This window comes from Nicotiana sylvestris, chromosome 5 (assembly GCF_000393655.2).
Source record: "Nicotiana sylvestris chromosome 5, ASM39365v2, whole genome shotgun sequence".
NCBI lineage: Eukaryota > Viridiplantae > Streptophyta > Magnoliopsida > Solanales > Solanaceae > Nicotiana > Nicotiana sylvestris.
Window position 1 is genome coordinate 1,349,117 of NC_091061.1, and position 19,936 is coordinate 1,369,052.

At 34.7% G+C, this 19,936-nt stretch overlaps 2 protein-coding genes across 2 annotated transcripts; one reads left to right on the forward strand and one right to left on the reverse strand.

The window, feature by feature from the left end:
* The first annotated feature begins 9,583 nt into the window (after window positions 1–9,583).
* LOC104210601 (phosphatidylinositol 4-kinase gamma 4-like) lies at window positions 9,584–12,849 on the forward strand. The gene is given in 4 exon segments (XM_070174162.1): window positions 9,584–9,877; window positions 9,969–10,146; window positions 10,148–11,342; window positions 12,220–12,849. Coding segments are annotated over 3 exon segments (1,719 nt in total). The 5' UTR covers window positions 9,584–9,877; window positions 9,969–9,997; the 3' UTR covers window positions 12,595–12,849.
* A 1,941-nt stretch (window positions 12,850–14,790) lies between these two features.
* On the reverse strand, window positions 14,791–19,297 carry LOC104210600 (E3 ubiquitin-protein ligase SINAT5-like). The gene is made up of 3 exons (XM_009759541.2): window positions 18,694–19,297; window positions 16,040–16,426; window positions 14,791–15,350 (listed from the first exon to the last, which is right to left on the reverse strand). The coding sequence occupies exons 1-3, from the start codon at window positions 18,946–18,948 to the stop codon at window positions 14,988–14,990; spliced, it is 1,005 nt and encodes a 334-aa protein (XP_009757843.1). The 5' UTR covers window positions 18,949–19,297; the 3' UTR covers window positions 14,791–14,987.
* Window positions 19,298–19,936: the final 639 nt, after the last annotated feature.

A 19,936-nucleotide genomic window follows, 5' to 3' on the forward strand; every position in this document is an offset into this window, starting at 1 on the left:
GAGAAATTGGTCATCTTGACTATATTTTGGTTGAGTTATGATTAATTGAGTATTTAGAGATAATGGGGGTAATTTGGTAAATTGCATTGCATTCGGGGGTAGATTTGTAATTGCAATAAGGTCGGAGGGGTAGTTTGGTAATTGAACATTACTTTGATTCTTTATGTTAAGCATGGGGGACAAATATAATGGGGTGGGGTTTTTGATGTACTTGTTTAATATAATAGGGGACAAGACAAAACATAATGGGGAGGAATCTTGTACTTGTTTAATGTGGGCATGGGGAACATATTGTAATGGGTTGGGAATGTGGTATTTATTTAATGTAGGCATGGGGGACAAAATTTAAAATAAAGAAGACATTTAATAGTGGGCCAAAGTCTTGCTATAAATATAGAGTCATTTCTTGACATTGAGGAGAAGACTAGAGAGTTTTAAGAAGGATTTTTGGGGGAGAGAAAAAGAGTTGAATATTATTGAGAGGATTTTTAGAGAGAGTTGACAGATTCTTTTACACTTGAGAGTTGACATACTTTTATACTTGAGAGAGTTTGTGATAGTAAAAGAGAAAGACAATTTGAACTTTCACTCGAACAATTCTGTTTGCTTTTCTTCGAGTGTTATTCAAAAGTCAGAAACTACTGCATCTCGTATCTTTTCTCTCTTCTGCTTTGACTGCGATTGTACTTTTGCACTGCTGAGTTTTCAATCTGTTACTGGGTCATTCTACTGGTTGTTACTGGTTTTGCGGTGTTGCTGAACCTGCTGTTGCCGCGTTATTACTGTTGCTGACTCCTACTTCTTTTGTTCTTGTACTGCTGTTTCCAGGTACACATTTGTACACTCTTGGCTTGAAGCGAAAAATGAAATATTAATCAGGCTCCTGTTCCTGTTGAATTCTTTTGTTTGGATCTGTGTTTGAATATTAATTTTCCTCTCTTTGTATAAAAATGTAGTCGATTAATTAATGAGTAATGAGGCTGCATATGTATGATTTCTTCATCTAATAATGCTAGTTTAAATTATTTGAAGAATAGTTAATCTGCTTTGATATTATTGTGTATCCCTCTCATGTTCTAGCATTAGTAAATAATAGAATATAAAAATGAAAGCAGTTTTTCTTTGTACAAACTCGATCGCAATTTTCCAATCGCATTAGCCGTAAACTAATAACTAATAAGTTACGTTTTCAGCATGTAAATAATTAAGAGATTTTCTTTTATTTTAGAGACGAACTTAATAGAAAATATAGTCACTATAGGTTTATCCTTTAAAATAAAAATGAGACGAGCCTCGCCAAATAAATCACAAACCGCCGGGGCCCTCAATAAAATACATAACCATTGACTAGACTTTGGATTTGGCCGTTTAATGAACCTTCACGGCCTCTTCCCAAAATAACAATACGTTAGACTCTTTAGGACGCGCCTTAATAATTTATTTTTCTTAATTCGGGTGCACATTTATGTGACCCAAATCCAAATCTCAACCGAGTCGAGATATGTCAATAACCACGGGTGCATTGATGTAACGTGGTTCGAGATATATTTTCACGACGTTGCAATTCTCGTAAAAAATAATAATAAAAGCGGTCAAGAGTTTAAAACTTGCACATAGGTTTAACATGTATAAAATCAGATAATCAAGCCAAATATAACAGTTGAGCGACCGTGCTAGAACCACGGAACTCGGGAATGCCTAACACCTTCTCCCGGGTTAACAGAATTCCTTATCCGGATTTCTGGTACGCAGACTGTAATATGGAGTCATTCTTTTCCTCGATTCGGGATTAAAATTGGTGACTTGGGACACCCTAAATCTCCCAACTGGCGACTCTGAAATAAATAAACCAATTCCGTTTCGATTGTCCTTTAATTGGAAAAACTCCCTTGCACCCTCGCGGGTGCGGAAAAAGGAGGTGTGACAGTAACTGGAAGAAATTATGAGGTGAAACAATGAGTATGATGGGCCTCTAAAGATGTAGCAGATGAGACATTAATGTCGTCGACCCATAGCGTCCACATATGTCAATTCAATAAACATGCATAATACCAAAAATAAAGGATCTTAGCCTAGTTGATATCTTTCACTGTTGTGATAAAACTACTGTATTTAAATAATATAACCAAATCCCAAAACACAATTAACAGAAAACTATAATAGAAAAAGAAACAAACCAATATATGAATTGCCCAATTCAAACAAACTCAGATGTTTGGAGACAACATAACTCCGTCTATTCTATAACAAACTAGTAACCACTCAGAAGAATATATTATTTTTTATCAGGTAAGGTAATCTAGCAACAAATATATAACAATTACTATTATCCCTATTGTCCCTCAACCCCACACAAGTTGAGGTCGCTATATGAATCCTCTTTACCATTCTACTCTATTACTAAACCTTTGCTTAAGGGTACTATAGATTTCATAGTCTTATATGGACATAAAAGTTGAGCTAGCAACAACTAACTTAGTAAAATAGCATGTGTAACAGTTTCTCCACAATAGAAGACAAAACAAACAAATCCGAATCAAAACTTAAATCAACTGGTCGTTGCACTTGGGAGCACAGATCGGTAGAGTCACCCAACAACTAAAAACTTACCAATGGACATGGATTCAGGAGGTCTGATAGTACATTTTCCTTTGTTTTTTAACACCAACTGCTAACCAAAGAGGCACCTGTGTTGCTATTTGTGGATAGATAATTTGAATATTCAAAACAAAATCAGCACAAACACGATAAAGCTTATGTGAAATAAATTTAACTAAAGGAGGAAATAATACATATACAAGATTGAGAGGTTCCATTCTCATGTTTGGCATAATTTCAGTTGTATCATCTTCTGAAAAAACTCCAACTACAGAAGCGAGAAACAAGAAATTAAAGCTCACCACTTTGGTATTACTTAAGAGCATGAAACATCACAAAATAAAGTGAAATTACTAAAAGGTGATTTGTATTGAAAATAGAAGCAGATCTTGAATTTTTAAGTTAGTGCATATAGATTGCCTGCTTCACTCACTACTCTTTTATCTTTGTGACAATAGGCATGTATTTGAAAAAATATAGGTGCAACATTTATTTGCACTGAAACTGATACTTCTATGTAAATCCACAATGGTAAGAGGAAATGAAACAAATTCTAAGAAATATAGAACACAAATATCCTTTAAAAGAGTAAGTCAAATAGAAATTCAGATGAAAATTTCATCAATTTGATCGTGCGAAGAGAAAATGAGAAAAAATTTAAAAAGCTAAGAATATCAGTGTGGATAGAGAAGTAAAAGAACCTCAGATGCAGAAAAATCGAAAGTGTCAGGATCAGATTGACTACTCATTGCAATTATCATTTACTTGTATGTGAATTCGGAGTTTTGAGTACTGAAAGTCTCACAGTGACAAATCTACAAGCAACCAAAAGTAAACACAATAAGCAAAATCCAGGATACCCCATATTCCAATAAGTTAATATTCAAGTAATTTCCAAATTAAAAATAGTTCACTATAAAATAAATCAAAAGTGAAAAATAATAAATTATTCATTATTAATTATTTCAACAACTATAAAATGAATACTTTATTATTCATAAATAATGAATACTTTTAAAGTATTCATTTTATAGTTGTTGAAATAATTAATAATGAATACTTTTAAAATATTTTAAAGTATTCATTTTATAGTTGTGAGACAACAACATGTATTTTATCTAATCTTGGTGAGGTTCAAAGATAATCACACCAGATAGTAAGGATTTGTTGTATGAAGAAATACTGCAATTAATAGTGTAACACCAAAATACTTTAATCCTTTCAGCTAGATTACTAATAAAAATAAATTATTTAACAATGTCATATACATTATCAAAATTACTGTACGAAATAGGAGAAGATATTGGTGGATAAAAAGCAATTTTATCGTAACAAAGAAGAATAAATTCACAACTGTGAAGCAACAAATGAAAACACATCAGTGAATGATGTAACTTATAGTAGACAGTAAATCCTCCTTCTTCAAGGTATGCATATGCAACACATCCTCACATTTCAAGAAAACAGACAGAAGAACAAGCAAGAAGATGGCGTACATGCATTGCAACAGGTAAAAACTTTTCCTTTGTGTATTTATCCTGAAAAGAAAGTTTCAAATATTTTATATTCAATGATATTATACAATGTTAGAAGTAGTGCTAAAAGCACAGAAGGTAAGGGAAGTTTGTTGTCTTAATCATATCCTTTTTAATTTATTAGATAGATTTTTGTACTTGATATAAAATGATTAGCGAAAATGTATAAGTGCACATATTAAGATACATTAAAATATTATTTGATAGTTTGTTTACATTTTGTATTGTAAGGTGAACAGTTAAATGATGTTATACATCCATTGTTAATTAAATTATATTACCTAGTCGTTCGATAAACCATCCAAAGAGTCAGTGAGTATATATCTTATATTAACATACAATAGATAACTTAGTTTAGAGCCACATATCATCAAGAGAAACTAAAAAAGAAGAAACATGTTGCGCCTCTGTCATGGAGGTAGGAGGCAAGTGTCAAATTCGAATATCACAAGTACTGCATTTAGTTACTATTTTGATTTTATTTGATAACAAAGGTTTCATCGTATCTAGAAGAAAGGAAAGGGAATTCTCTTTAATTGATCAAATTTATAGCAGGATGTTAAAGTTTTTCCGGCCAAACAGTAAAATAATTATTGTTTCAATCGATTCAAACGTTGTAAATTTTTATTAAATAATGTCTGCTTTGTTGGAAAAAATATACCAAAATAATAGTAGCTAAAGAAGGATCCAAATTGCAGAGCTATCTACATAATACATGAATTTCAAACCTTGCGCTACTGCCTCTCGAGATATCTCTGTTAGTAAACCAAAATTATTTCTTAAGCAAAGGAAAATCAATCTTGATGACTATCTAAAATGAAGACAAAAAGAAAGCTTTCAACTCAAAAAACACCACTTGATAGCTAATGAAACTTCTTGCAATGTCAGGCAGAGATTTCCTATTCGTGCGTCAAAATGCCCTAACTCAAAATGCAACCAAAGAATGAAACCAGAGAAAACAAAAGACAAGACCATGCATAAGAAATCTAATTGAAAACCTGGTTTAAGAATTTTGTCAAACACCTAAAGAGCAAAATTTATTAACATGTTTCCTATACTATAAACGAAGGATAACCAGGCAGCTCATGGTCAACATGTCTGCCTGGCCCAAAATTTTCTTATGGTGTGAATTTGTAGCCCAACTATCAACTCCACCGCTTGATTTCTCTTACTACATCTGACACTGGTGAGAATCTCCATTTGCAAAGTCCTCTTCTTCAAATGGCTCTTCGCTTAACATCTCTGCTCTCTCTCACTCCTCCCCTTTGTCTATTGATATATTTCCTACTGGGTAATCTTCTTCTCATCTTGTGTTTTTTGCATTGATTTGTTTCAATCGCTGATAATATGCTAGGTATTTGTGTTTTCCCCTGAATAGCGAGGGGATTCCTGCAGATAAAGTGAAATTCTCAATAACAATACGATTGGTGAGAATTTCTCTATTGTTCTTCTTTACTCACTGGTATTTACTCAGCTCCATCATCTCTTCTCCTCTCTATCTTCTGTTGAGTTTTCTCCGTGAGCCTTTGCTGGATTTCTCAATAACAATATGACTGGTGAGAATTTCTCTACTGTTCTTCTTTACTCACTAGTATTTAGTTAGCGTTTAAATTAAGGATTTCTGTTTTCCCATTTTATTTCTCTCTCTTTTTGGGGTTCCATCTCATTAGGTTTTTTACTTTTTCAAATACCTATCTCACAGAATGTAACACTTCTGAAATCTTTGAATATCTGTAAGTGCAATTTCTTTATCTTTTTTCGTTGAATCGTTGTAAATGGTATGTGTAGAAGAATGGCTATCATCAGCTTCTGAATAATCGAAATTTTGATGAACACCAACTTCCTCCTTGTTTTCCAGAAAATACTCTATTAATTATTGTATTATATGCGTGTAATTGTTGAACATTCAATCTTTTCGGTAAGAGCAAGTCTTGTTCACTAAAAAATATATTTCTTTCAAAATTAACATCCTTTGCATTTTCAGAAGGTCTAATCTTCTCTAGAATAAGCTTATACTTATTTATGTCATGTCCCATAGAGTATAAGATATCATTGATACACTATTCAGGGGAAAACACAAATACCTAGCATATTATCAACGATTGAAACAAATCAATGCAAGAAACACAAGATGAGAAGAAGATTACCCAGTAGAAAATATATCAATAGACAGAGGGGAGGAGTGAGAGAGAGCAGAGATGTTAAGCGAAGAGCCGTTTGAAGAAGAGGACTTTGCAGATGGAGATTCTCACCAGTGTCGGATGTAGTAAGAGAAATCAAGCGGTGGAGTTGATAGTTGGGGGAAGTGCACGGTTAGCCACTAATAACACATGTATTTACTTTAAAGCCACTATTTAAAATGTCTTTAGTCTTTAACCACTACTTTAATAAACTTTACCTGCCCGGACGAAAACACCCTTCTACTCATAAAGTTCAGGACCAAGTGTCCTTAACTTTTGAACTTGTAACTCTAAGTTCAGGATTACATGTCCTTAACTTTTGAACTTGGAACTCGAAGTTCAGGACCATCTGTCCTTAATTTCTGTGCTTGTAGTTCTAAGTTCAGGACCTATTGTCCTTAACTTTTGAGCTTGTTAGTCTAAGTTCAGGACCAAGTGTCCTTAACTTTTGAACTTGTAACTGTAAGTTCAGGACCAAGTGTCGTTAACTTTTGAGCTTGTTAGTCTAAGTTCAGGACCTATTGTCCTTAACTTTTGAGCTTGTTAGTCTAAGTTCAGGACTTCAGGATCTATTGTTTTTAACTTTTGAACTTGTAACTGTAAGTTCAGGACCTATTGTCCTTAACTTTTGAGCTTGTTAGTCTAAGTTTAGGACCAAATGTCCTTAACGTTTAAACTTGTAACTCTAAGTTCAGGACCAAGTATCCTTAACTTTTGAACTTGGAACTCGAAGTTCAGGACTAGCTATCCTTAATTTATGTACTTGTAACTCTAAGTTAAAGACTAAATACAAAATAACATTTATGGCGATAGTGTCTTATAAGAATTTCAATTTGTAAACAAAGAATATGGGTTTACGTGCAGTTGTTGGGAGAAAAGAAGATAAATTGAGTTCTAATTAAGTAATAAGTCTGGAATATGGTGCCTAAACAAAGTGCAGCTGTTGACTATTAATTGTGACAAGTTGGGAGAAGATAAAGATGAAGAATCTGAAAATGACGTTTATTAAGAATAATATTCCTCATTTATTGAACGAATAGGAATGAAAGAAAGAAAGTGAAAAAGGAACAAGTAGACGAGTTCAGGAAGAATCTGAAAATGGCGTATTTCCGTTTGGGAAGGAAAGGGTAACACTGTCTTTTCATATTAATTTTAATAGACTAGTGGCTACTTTTGTTCAGCATTAAAAATGTTGAATAAAAAGTAAATACCACTTTAAAAAGTCCCCACACAATTTTTACTTATTTTTATGAGATTGGGCTTTTTATCGAACGAGTTGGGGCTTCTATTTTAAAGCCTCCATGTGTCTGATCCATTAAAGTAAGGGCAAAAATAAAACTTTTCCTAACGAGGGGGGAAGTGCACGGTAAGCCACTAATAACACATGTATTTACTTTTAAGCCACTGTTTAAAATATCTTTAGTCTTTATCCACTGCTTTAATAAACTTTAACTGCCCGGATGAAAATACCCTTCTGCTCATGTCCTTAACTTTTGAACTTAACTTCAGGACTTCAGGACTACATGTCCTTAATTTTTGAACTTGGAACTCTAAGTTCAGGACTCCAGGACTACATGTCCTTAACTTTTGAACTTAACTTCAGGACTTCAAGACTACATGTCCTTAACTTTTGAATTTGTAACTCTAAGTTTAGGACTTTAGGACCTATTGTCCTTAACTTTTGAGCTTGTTAGTCTAAGTTCAGGACCTATTGTCCTTAACTTTTGGGCTTCTTATCCTAAGTTCAGGACCTATTGTCCTTAACTTTTGAGCTTGTTAGTCTAAGTTGTGGACCAAATGTCCTTAACTTTTGAAATCTTAGTTTCCATGGCAATAATTCCAAGATCTTTGGTTAACACGTAGAGACTTAGATATCTGTAATTATAATAAAAAAGTGAAAACTCAAATTGGTGAATTCTCGTTCAAATGGTCTAACACATTCTGTTGTGACCTTGCACATTTGCCTTTTTCTTTAAATGTCAATAAAAATGATATTCTGATAGAAAGTAAAGCATAATGAAAAAAAAGGTTAAAAATGTCTTGTGGAAAGAAAACGAAATTGAAAGTAGGAAATCTCCTGGAAAGAAAATGAAAAACGAGTGGGTATCGAACTTGAGAGAGAAACGAGGGTTTGGGAAGAAAAGCAATGGAAGAAAGGGTAAAAATATCTTTTCATATTAATTTTAATAGAGTAATGGCTATTTTTGCTCAACATTAGAATTGCTGGATAAAAAATAAATATCACCTTAAATAGTGGCTACCCCACGCCATTTCTACTTGATAGTTGGGGTACACGTATTGGGCTACAAATTCACAGCATAAGAAAATTTTGGGCCAGACAGACATGTTGATCATGAGCTACCTGGTTATCGCCGTTTATAGTATAGGAATAGATACAATTAGAAGTCCTTTGCATTTTGGGCCTTTAAAGTGTAAAAGCGCTAGTTTTATCGATAAATTAAAAACAAATGAAATCTAGTTAAAATATTTAAAAAAATGCACATATATTTCGGGATGCAAAAGAAAACCAAAAAAGGTGCAACTAAAAATACATTCGGCAGAATATGTAAAGAAGTCCCTAATTGAAGAGGAAGTGGAAGGAATAATATAATGTTCTTTTTTTTAGTTCGTTTAAAAAAGAATATTAATTTTTATATTTAAAATTAATTAATTTTTAAATATATTATTTTTACTTTAATAAAATTATTTATAACCATACAACTATTTCTAACTTATTTTAAATCCACAAATTTCAAAACATTTTATTTTTAATTTGAAATTCCATACTAAATCAAATTCACTTACATAAATTAGGACGAATGCTAATCAGTTTTCGGACTGGTCATTCAAAAATAGTCAATGTTTGTAAAATTATTGAAAAATAGTCATTATTTTGCTGCAATAGGGACCGGTCCAACATAATATACTAGAGAACGGTGCACCTGTATATGAACTTACAGCATATTATGCTGGAACTCCAACACGCGGAAAGTTCCAGCATAATATACGGGAGATTGGAGCACCTGTGTATGAACTTCCAGCATATTATACTGGACCGGTATATTATATTGGAACTCTAGTATATTATGCTGGAGTTCCAGTATACTTATGCTGTAACTCCATTATAATATGTTGTAGTATATCTATTCTGTAATTCCAGTATATTATGTTAGAGTATTTTTCGAATTTTTAACGGTAGTTTCATCGGTATTTTTGAGTGACCACGTATAAATGTATCTATTTTTGAATTTCTCCCTGGTATAAGTTCAAATTCCAGAGCTGCTCAATTTTCTCCCTTCATTCATCGGAAAATCCGCCGGCGCCATTGAAATTTGATCGTCCATAATTCCCTTTTGCTGTATATTATCCTTTAAACTGTAGAATTTTTCCTTTGATTCTTCTCCTCCTGTAAGAATCCGTCCTCTATTAATTTCCCTTTACCCCCAATTCCATTTTTCTCCGACCCCCCAAATTTCTTTTTTCCAAAAGCTCCCCAAAAATTCAATTTTTTGGTATAATTTAGTCCAATAAAGAACCAAATTTGAAATTCTGGAGCTTTGGGAGGTATTATATTTTTTATTTTTTTAAATTTATTGTAGTAATTTCTGTACAGATTGCCTTGTGAATACTTGTTTAGAGTGTTTATATTTTCTAGGTTAATTCGTGAATTTGGGGTTTGGAAAAATGTCTGCTGCTGGGGTTGTTGCAATTAGTCCAATTTGTGTAGATAATGTGGTAATTCCACCTATACATAGCCAAGAATCAATCTTGATATACGTGGCGATGTCGGGTTCGGTTGTACCATTAAGGGTTTAGAGTATGATTCAATTGAATTGTGAAGCTACAGATTCAGACATGTAAAGGGTTTGTGGTGAAAAATCAAAGGTTGGTTTGTGGGGGCCGAGAATTGGCCCGGAGAAATTCACTCATTAGGGACTATGATGTTTCTGATGGGAATGTTCTCCATTTAGTCCTTAGGTTATCTGATCTTCAGGTTATCAATGTGACAACTTGTTCTGGTGAAGAGTTCACGTTTAATGTAGAGAGGAGTCGGAATGTTGGATATGTTAAGCGTCAACTTGCTGAAAAGAAGGTTGGCTTAGGTGATGTTGATGAACAGGAAGTGTTTTGGGATGGTGAACGGATTGAAGATCGGAGAATCATACATGATCTTTGCAAGAATAATGATGCAGTGATTCATTTCTTTGTGCGCAAGAATGCAAAGATTAGGGCTAGACCATTGGAAAAGAATTTTGAGTTGTCTATTGTGGCACCACGGCAGAATGATGTTAAGGAGTATGATGAGGTTAGAGAAAACAGGAGTGGGACTGAAACGGATAATGAACTTTTGGTCCCGAGGAAGCCTCCTGATAGGGAAATATTTTTGGAACCTGTTATTGTTAACCCAAGGATTGAAATTCCTATGGTACTTAGGGATTTGATTGGTTCAACATTTGAAGGGTTTGATAGAGGAAATTATCCTATTAGATCTTCTGAAGGCACAGGAGGAGCATATTTTATGCGTGATGCATCAGGGAGTAAGTATGTTTCGTTGTTTAAGCCAATTGACGAGGAGCCTATGGCTGTGAATAACCCGCACGGGCTGCCTCTGTCGGTTAATGGCGAAGGCTTGAAGAAAGGAACAAGAGTTGGAGAAGGTGGTTTCAGGGAAGCCGCTGCCTACATTTTAGATCATCCAAGGAGTGGTAGGTGCTCACATTCCGGTGAGATAAAGGGCTTTGCTGGCGTTCCGCCAACTACCTTTGTGAGGTGCCATCATAGCGGTTTCAACCATCCTGATGGCGTGACAGTTAAGATGGGGTCCTTGCAGAAAATCATGGAAAACAACGGCAGTTGTGAGGATATGGGTCCTAGTGCTTTCCCCGTGAAGGAGGTGCATAAAATTGCGGTATTAGATATGAGGCTGGCAAATGCAGATAGGCATGCAGGGAATATATTGATGAGCAAAGGTGAAGATGGCCAGATTGTGCTCATTCCAATTGATCATGGCTACTGCTTGCCGGAGAGTGTAAGTTTTCATCTTTCTTTTTCATGTCCATTTGAATCTCTGCACTTTGTGTATATTACTCATTTTGGCCTTTATCCTTGGAATAATTCCTCTACCATCGTATAATCTTTTTCTATTTTGTTAAAGAGAATATTTTTCTTTTTATAATTTTAGTTAGCAGTTGTGATATAGTTTCACATTCTATAGTTGAACTATTTATCAGACATTTTCATGTAATCACAAGCCCTTGAGATAGGGTCATGTGCTACAACAGACTGTAGGATGAAAATGAATATTATATTATGCTCTGTGTTTTAATGCAAATAGGACATTAGTTTGCCAAAGAATACTTGAGAGGCTGCTGCAGTTGCAACCCTGATCTCCCCTTTTTCCTTTGCCTTTTTGAAAGAGCTGCTATGATCTTCACCAGTAGGGCCCAAAAAAAAATGTGACATTTAGCAGTATATTCTTTCTGACAAATTCTTGAGTGCACCTTTGATAGTTTCTGAAGCAAAGAATCTCGTGTTGGTTTCTGTTCTGATTCTGCAAACAAGCACTCTTGATGTTCATGCCAGTCATGTTCTCTTTTTACATATCCTCTTTTCTATTCAAGCTTGACGATACATGCAAAGACAAATTGTGAAGAATGTGTAGATTTGTGAATATTTGTTTTATGGCTGTTTCTTGTGTTTTTCTTTCCTTAAGCCGAGGGTCTATCGGAAATAGCCTTTCTACCCTCAAGGTAGGGGTAAGGTCTGCGTACACACTACCCTCCCCAGACCTCACTCGTAAGGTTATACTGGGTTTTTTGGTTGTTGTTGTTGTTGTTGTTGTTGTTTCTTGTGTTGTTTAGTCCTCATGGATTTTGAGTTCCTTGCTACTTAAAACTATGATGCAGTTTGAAGATGTCACGTTTGATTGGCTCTACTGGCCACAAGCTCGTCAGCCTTTTAGCTCTGAGACCATTGAATACATTAAATCACTTGATGCTGAGGAAGACATAGGCTTATTGAAGTTCTATGGGTGGGACATACCTTTGGAAAGTGCTCGAATACTCCACATCTCCACCATGCTTTTGAAGAAAGGCGCAGAGAGGGGTCTCACGCCATTTACCATTGGGAACATCATGTGCAGGGAAACCGTGAAGAAGGAATCTGTGATCGAGGAGATTCTGCAAGAAGCATTAGACTCGACACTCGCTGGCTCAAGTGAAGATGCATTCCTTGAATCCGTCTCGCATGTAATGGACCGCCGCCTTGATGAGATTGCCTAAATGACATTTCACTATAGAATTGGTACATAGGTGTAAATAGGAGTATTTGACAAACCCTTTAGTTTGCAAACATCAATTTCAAGAGACTATCCTGATTCTTACCTATCAAAAGAAAAGAAAAAGGCACAATCTTTGATTCTTTTAGCAGTTAACTGAAAATGACTTGCTAAGCTATTGGCAAGTTCTCTATCAATATTAATTGTAAAAATATTGTATTCATCTTATGTATGGATAAAGTAAAAGACATATTATGCTTCTCACTTCTCAAATAGTTTATGTTCTTTTTAGCTCTTAAATGATGATATAATCCGGAAAAATAAGTTGTGTTTCTCGAATCGATTTATAACTCGCATTCATCAAAGAGGAATTTTTCTGAAATCACTATTGTTTAGTGGCTATTAACTTTCTATAGGTACCATATACATAATTACTTCCTATAGCTGCTATTCAGTTGTTACGATAGTGTATTTGCTGTATTAGCGAATACAACAGCAAAAAGAGCCTAAAAATCAGTGTAGTCCAGCTGTACGAGCATGTATTCACATGTATTCGCACTATGTATTCATGAATACAGCAACAAAAAGCGCCTAAAATTAGGGCAATCCAGTTGTACGCGCATGTATTCACATATATTCGCGCAATAAAAAACACTTAAAATCAGGGCAATCCCGTTGTACGTGCATGCATTCGTAAGTATTCCGCATTAATTCACTAGAGCAAGATTCAAATGTGTAACGTGCGCCTAACTCATACATCACACGTTGCGCTCTTACTACTAGAATAAATTATAAAGCCTTGAGGGAAACAGTGGCATTATTTCCTTGGTATGGATTATAGGTCGCATCATCAAATGATTTATAAGTCATATAATCATCAAATGCAATCTATCAGTCACATTCCTCGAATGGGATTTTCAAATCAGCATTCCAGAAGTTTCTTACCAGTCGAATCCGAAGTTCAAATGTCCGAGAGTTTTTTGCCCGAGCTTAAATAAGTCGCAATTCAGAATTTCAAAAATTACTTTAATAAGTGAGAGCTACATTCACCAAATGAGATTAATTAATTAGTGGGAAAATGACACAGTATAGTCGCTGTAAAAATAACAGCCGAAAAAATGTATAAAATTTGTATATTTTTTGTATATATATACATTATGTATGTTATATACAAAAATTATACAAGTTTTATACACTTTTTCGGCTATAAGATGTAAATAATTTCTGGTGTGGCCTAAAAGTGATAATACCCCTTAATTAGTCGCAATCAATGAATATGATTTATAAGTAGCATTCCCCAAATACGTTTTATAAGTCGCATTTAGCTTCCTTGAACCTTCAGTTTTTAGAAACTTATGAGTAAATGATTTACCAGTAGGGCACAAAAAAGTATTTCTGAAATTTAGCAGTATATTTTTCTAAGAATTTCTTGAGTGCACCTTTGATAGTTTCTGAAGCAAAAGAATCTCGTGTTGCTTTCTGCTCCGATCCTGCAAATGAGCACTGTAAATGTTCATGCCAGTCATGTTCTTTTTCTACATATCGTCTTTTTTCTATTCAAGATTGACGATAGATGCAAAGACAAATTGTAGAGAATGTGTAGATTTGGAATATTTCTTATGGCTGTTTCTTGTGTTGTTTATTCCTCTTGGATTTTGAGTTCTTTACTACTTAAACTATGATGCAGTTTGAACATGTCACATTTGATTGGCCCTACTGGTTCAGCCGAATCCCCTTCGTTTGAAAAGCATACTATACATATAAGGTAAAATCCATTTTATGCCTCTACATATTTAAAATCCCCATGGAACAACCCGAAAACATAGCTCGATGGTCAAGGAAGTTCAGGTTGTTGGTACAATTTTCACTGGCCAGAATTCCTTTTAATTGTTTTACTTTTTTCTTTTGAACCCCTTAGCGGAAATCCTACCTCTGCCAATGACCACAAGCTCGTCAACCTTTTAGGTCTGAGACCATTGAGTACATTAAATCACTTGATGCAGAGGAAGATATAGACCACAAGCCCGGGGTCTTTCGGAAACAGTCTCTCTACCCCGTCGGGGTAGGAGTAAGGTCTGCGTACGCTCTACCCTCCCCAGACCATATTTGTGGGATTTTACAGGGTTGTTGTTGTTGAAAACCGCTCTGTGTCATCAATGCATTTAAGTACTACCATTGCAATGACACCAGAAACTTGAAATAGCACAGGCACACAAGTAGTTATCTTCATTAGGAAAAACAAGTTAGATGTTTATGGTACATGCTCTTTCAAGCGTTAATAACAAAAAAGCTCTTGTCAATTCACACATTTTTCAGAGAATTTTTAACGTCTGAATACACTTCTGTCCTGAAAATTCAGCACATGGTACAACAAAAATAGCAGAAATCCAATTAGCATTAAGTACAGAGATTCGGCATGCATGCTCCTCCATCAGGATTCTGCTGTTCTTTCCATATTCTTCCAGTTACTCGTAGTTTAAGCTCTTTTCTCTCCCCGCCAGAAAAGAAAAGGGCCATGTTACGTTGTATAACGAGTCCATCGTGGCTATCCCTAACTTTCCGGTGACTGTCTCTTATGCTTCGGGGCGTACCTTCCCAAGTAAGTTTCCTTCCATTGCCTCCAACTTCCAGGCTGTAGCTATAGTTTCGAGCCTCGATCTCATCTCCCATAAACCGAAGAAATGCCATGTAAACAGGAGCTGTTCCGAGCTGAAAGGCTTCAAAATGGAGACAGAAGCACTGACCAAAACAATTAAAAACCTGAAAAGAAACAGAAAATATAGCACTCTAGCCTTAGGCAAACTTCTTTTGAGCTCATGTGAAGTAAATTAAAAATAGTTCATAAAGGAGTAAAACAAGCACAATGTACTAGGCAGCGGCGGAGCCTCTTCGGCTACGTATTCGGCCGAGCCCAATAGCTTTTGTCCAAACCATGTATTTGTCTTAAGAAATCTATTGAGTATGTACAAATTATTAATTTAGAACTCAGTAACTTAAAAAGGTTATAATCCCGAACCCATAAGCTTCAAATACTAGTTCCGCCTCTGGTACTAGGTATAAAATTATATCTCAGGTACTGAGTAGCAAAAGCAGGAGTGTACTTCTTGATCAGAATACTCCCCCGGTATCAAATTAAACTTGTAAAGGGCAGAGTATCTGGATTAAGGACTAAACAAAGTCACGCAACAATGGATAGGATACGTCCGCATATGACGAACCACTTTATCAAGTGTTAAGAGCATCATCAGGTGTGTAATAACAAATCAGATGTAGCAGATGACAGCTAAAGTTTTACGTAAGTGCAGGTGATAGTTATTATGCACCTTCTAAATGTTGAGACCCTTGATCAAACATCTCAACTTTTGAAGAACACCCTAAACCTCAACCACAAGGCTAAAGTCCTTTTAATGAATATACCGAAAATAAGAAAAGGAAGATTTCCAACTTACTGTTAACATCCACGTCGCGTTCTCCACTTCTCGAGGATTAGATTTGACATACCGATGGTTAAAAGTGCACCCTGAATGCATGTCTACCTTGTGATCATCCCTCAAATGAGCAACCAAGTAAGGAATATCACCGACAACCGAGCACTCAGACCCAGCATAAGGGCAGTTGTATGGTCTAAAGTTGCAAACTGCTTCATGTTTTAGCTTACTGTAATAAGGAAATATCTCAGGACACCCAACAGAACCATATTTGCAAGGGAGTTCAAGCGATTCAGCCACTTTTTCCAGTGCTAAGCATCTGATATCTCCAAGCTCTTGTCGACAAGTGGGACATCGGTTGTGTGCCCTGGCTTTACATGTCGAACAAATCGTGTGTCCATTGTGACACTGCAGCGACAACATATAGAAAATGATACATTAAGTTTATGACAAAAAATAGAGCAGCACAGGCATTACTAAATTCATTAAGCAAGACGAACAACAATGTTTCAGTTGAGCCTTACATACCGTCACGCAGCACTGATTACGAATATGTTACTAAAGCATAAAGTTAAAACCCATGTCAGTTTAAGCCATAGTTACAGTCAAAAAGCATTCTTAAAAAACATAAGCTGCGGAATGTAGGATACCACAACGTGCGCAGCTAAAATTCATAGTATGCGGGGATCGCATATGACCTAATAAGAAAGCATATCACTTTTGAATTTTGATGGCAAGGTAAAACATAAACAAGATGAAAAGCCTATATAATAGTACATAGTATCAAAAAGGATCACATATGACCTAATAAGAAAGCAAAGGACTTTATTGAAAATTTTATCATTCAAGACAAACTAATACCTAAAACATAAGAACGAATTGCAACCATTTGGAGTAGATCCTTATGAATATGTTAAGTTGTCTTATTCTAAAAGATAAAGATTATAAAAAAATGTGTCCCACCCCATTCTTTGGTAAATCACACACTAATACGTGGATTTCCTACACATGACTGCATACTGTTGGTTAAGTTCACAACTCTGTTTGGCCATGCTTACTTTTGAAATTTGATCTAACCAAACAAGAAGAATCACATGTTCATTAAACAACTCTTTTTTGGATGGGAACGTAAAACGACAGTCTTCTAAACCAGCGGTTAAACAGGTGAGAGATTTTAGCATTACCTGTATTCACATTGAATGAGATGACAACGAAAGAAAGATAATCACAATTTGGAGCTCTGAGAGTAAATTCATTGTGAATATATAACCCCCACTGCTCCATGCTTAACTTCTCTCCAAGCTGCCGGTTACCCAAAATGAGATCTCTATTCATAATATAACTAGCTCGTGATAAAGAATTTTGACATCCGGATACGAAAAGTTATATAGACTCGGACAAATCTACTATAGATATAGACCACCAATGTGCTCATCTGGATATAAACAATGTAGTGCAACTTATTGAATTTGTTGACTCTTTAAGTTTTACATAAGATCCATTTTTTTGTACCTGTTTGCATCCTCTCGATGCATTTAATAAAATCATCACCTATTCGGAAAAATATATTGTTACGCCATCTTTGATTCAAGAACAAAGTTGCTTTCCCTACTCAACTTACATATAAGTTTTGGGAAAAATACACTTAAGTCAAATAATTGACGGCTTGAAGCCACTTTTAGCTTAACCACCAAAGGATTAATTCAGCTAACTACTACCAATTGATCCAGAGTCAATAGAGAACAAATTAACGGAGTCCACCTAAGATGCCAGGCTCCAAAAGCTGGCAACTAAACCTAATCTATTTCATTCACCAACCACAAACAAACTCCCTAGTTCACACCACTCCCCCCTCCTCAACTCTCCTTATCAAGCCAATAAACAGGTTCAGATAAAACCAAAATCCATAGCTAAACTACGTGAAATATGATCCCCCATAAAAACAAAGGAACTTTTAGCAAAACTTTATATAAAGGAACATTTTAAGAGAGAGAACTATATAACTTGTAACAATCAAAGCATTCAAATGGGTACATAGATCCCCATAATTAGCCTATATATCATTTCAAGAAACTTAATGAATCTATGCATCAAAAGATCGCACAAACCCAAACAATAAAAATTCAATCTTGGCTCAATCTAGCCAATAAAGGGGTTCAGAAATAACCAAAAATCCTTAGCTGGACAATGTGAAATATAATTTCCGAGGGAAAAAAGGAATTTTAGCAAATTGGAGCTTCTAATATTACATATCTTGTAACAACCAAAGCATTCCAAAGGGTACATAAATCCCCAAATTAGTCTATATAGTACTATCCTGTTAGAAAATTAATGAATCTACACATCGATAGATGGCACAACCCCAACAATAAAAATTTAATATTGGCTCAAACCAAACCAGTAAACTGGTCCAAAAATTCCAAAATCCAGAGCTAAACAATGTGAAACCTAATTTCCCAAAAAGAGTGAATTTTTAGCTAAGCTTCTTAAAAAGGAACAAACCCAACAATAAAAATTCAATCTTGCATCTATCAAGCCAATAAAGAGGTTCAAAAAAAAAAAAAAAGCAAAATCAAGAATGTGAATTATAACCCCCCCCCTCCCAAAAAAAAAAGAATGAATTTTTACCAAGGTTTCTAAAAAAGGAAACATTTTTAGGAGAATAAAAAACAAACCTGATGAATTGGAGGGTACATAGAATTGGTACAAACAGGGCATTCAAGAAGCTCATGAACACTAGTTGTAGAATGAATTGAAATGCCATCACTATTATTGCTGTTGCTATTATTGTTAATATTGTTGTTGATATTAAGGGGTGATTTTGAAGATGGGAATTGAGAATGAATTATATGTGGATGATGTAAAGGGATCTCATCTTCATCTATTATACCATCTGAAGATGATATACATTCAATACTATCCAATTCCATTCTTGCATAAAAATCAAATCTTTATTCAAAAATCAAGAAAGATTCAATCTTTTGAATTCAATAATGTCATGAATTTATGGGTTTTTGAGGGAATTTATTGACGGGTTTCCATTAAAAATGGGATTCAAAATATGGGTTTTTTTTGAATCAGAGATTGAAGAGACAAAAGAAAGGGGAAAAAGGAGGACCATTTAGCTTTGGGAAGGAGGAAAGAATGGTCCTTTTTCCACTTTATTTTTTTCCCCACTTTATTCCTTTGCTCATTTTGTTTTGCTTTAAAATCCTACTATAGGTATTTCATATTTGTTCTATAAAGAATGATGGGTTTAAGATCATTGCATATCATTTTTAATATTTTAAAAAAGAATTGGATTTACATTTTATAAAACTATTATAAATGCCCCCAAGAGTGACATAGTTGGTTGGGTGAGTGATTTTTCACGTGGGAAAATTTGGGATTATTTTCTCATCAGCAGGTTCCTCAGTCAGAACACGTTGCACCCGGCTTGCCTAGTGTGATTTACATTTCCTATGTGATTTGCGAGCTATTGCATAGTAAGCAGCACTCGACACATTACGACTACGGGTTTCTCTGAAAAAAATTTTAAAAAAAAACTATTACAAATGATAATTTTATAGTTACAGTATCTTTGAACACATGTGAAAATATTGTTGTCAAAGTTGTTTGATTTTTCAAATAGGAACATATTTGCATCTAGTATTGTTAGTTTTTAGAGAAGTTACGTATGATTTTTCAAGTTACATATGAGTATGTTATTTGACTATTGGAAGGATTTATAATTACCATCTTCACTTTTTCTGTTTGTTATATGAGAAAATAAATACTCCAAGTAGATAAAAAGAAGATCAATTTCTTTAACTATTTAAATAGAAAAAAATTTATTCACACTCTTTTTTATATCAATTCACTAAAATATTACTCAATTAATTATACATATTTTTCTTTTATTTTTACCCTTAAGTACAA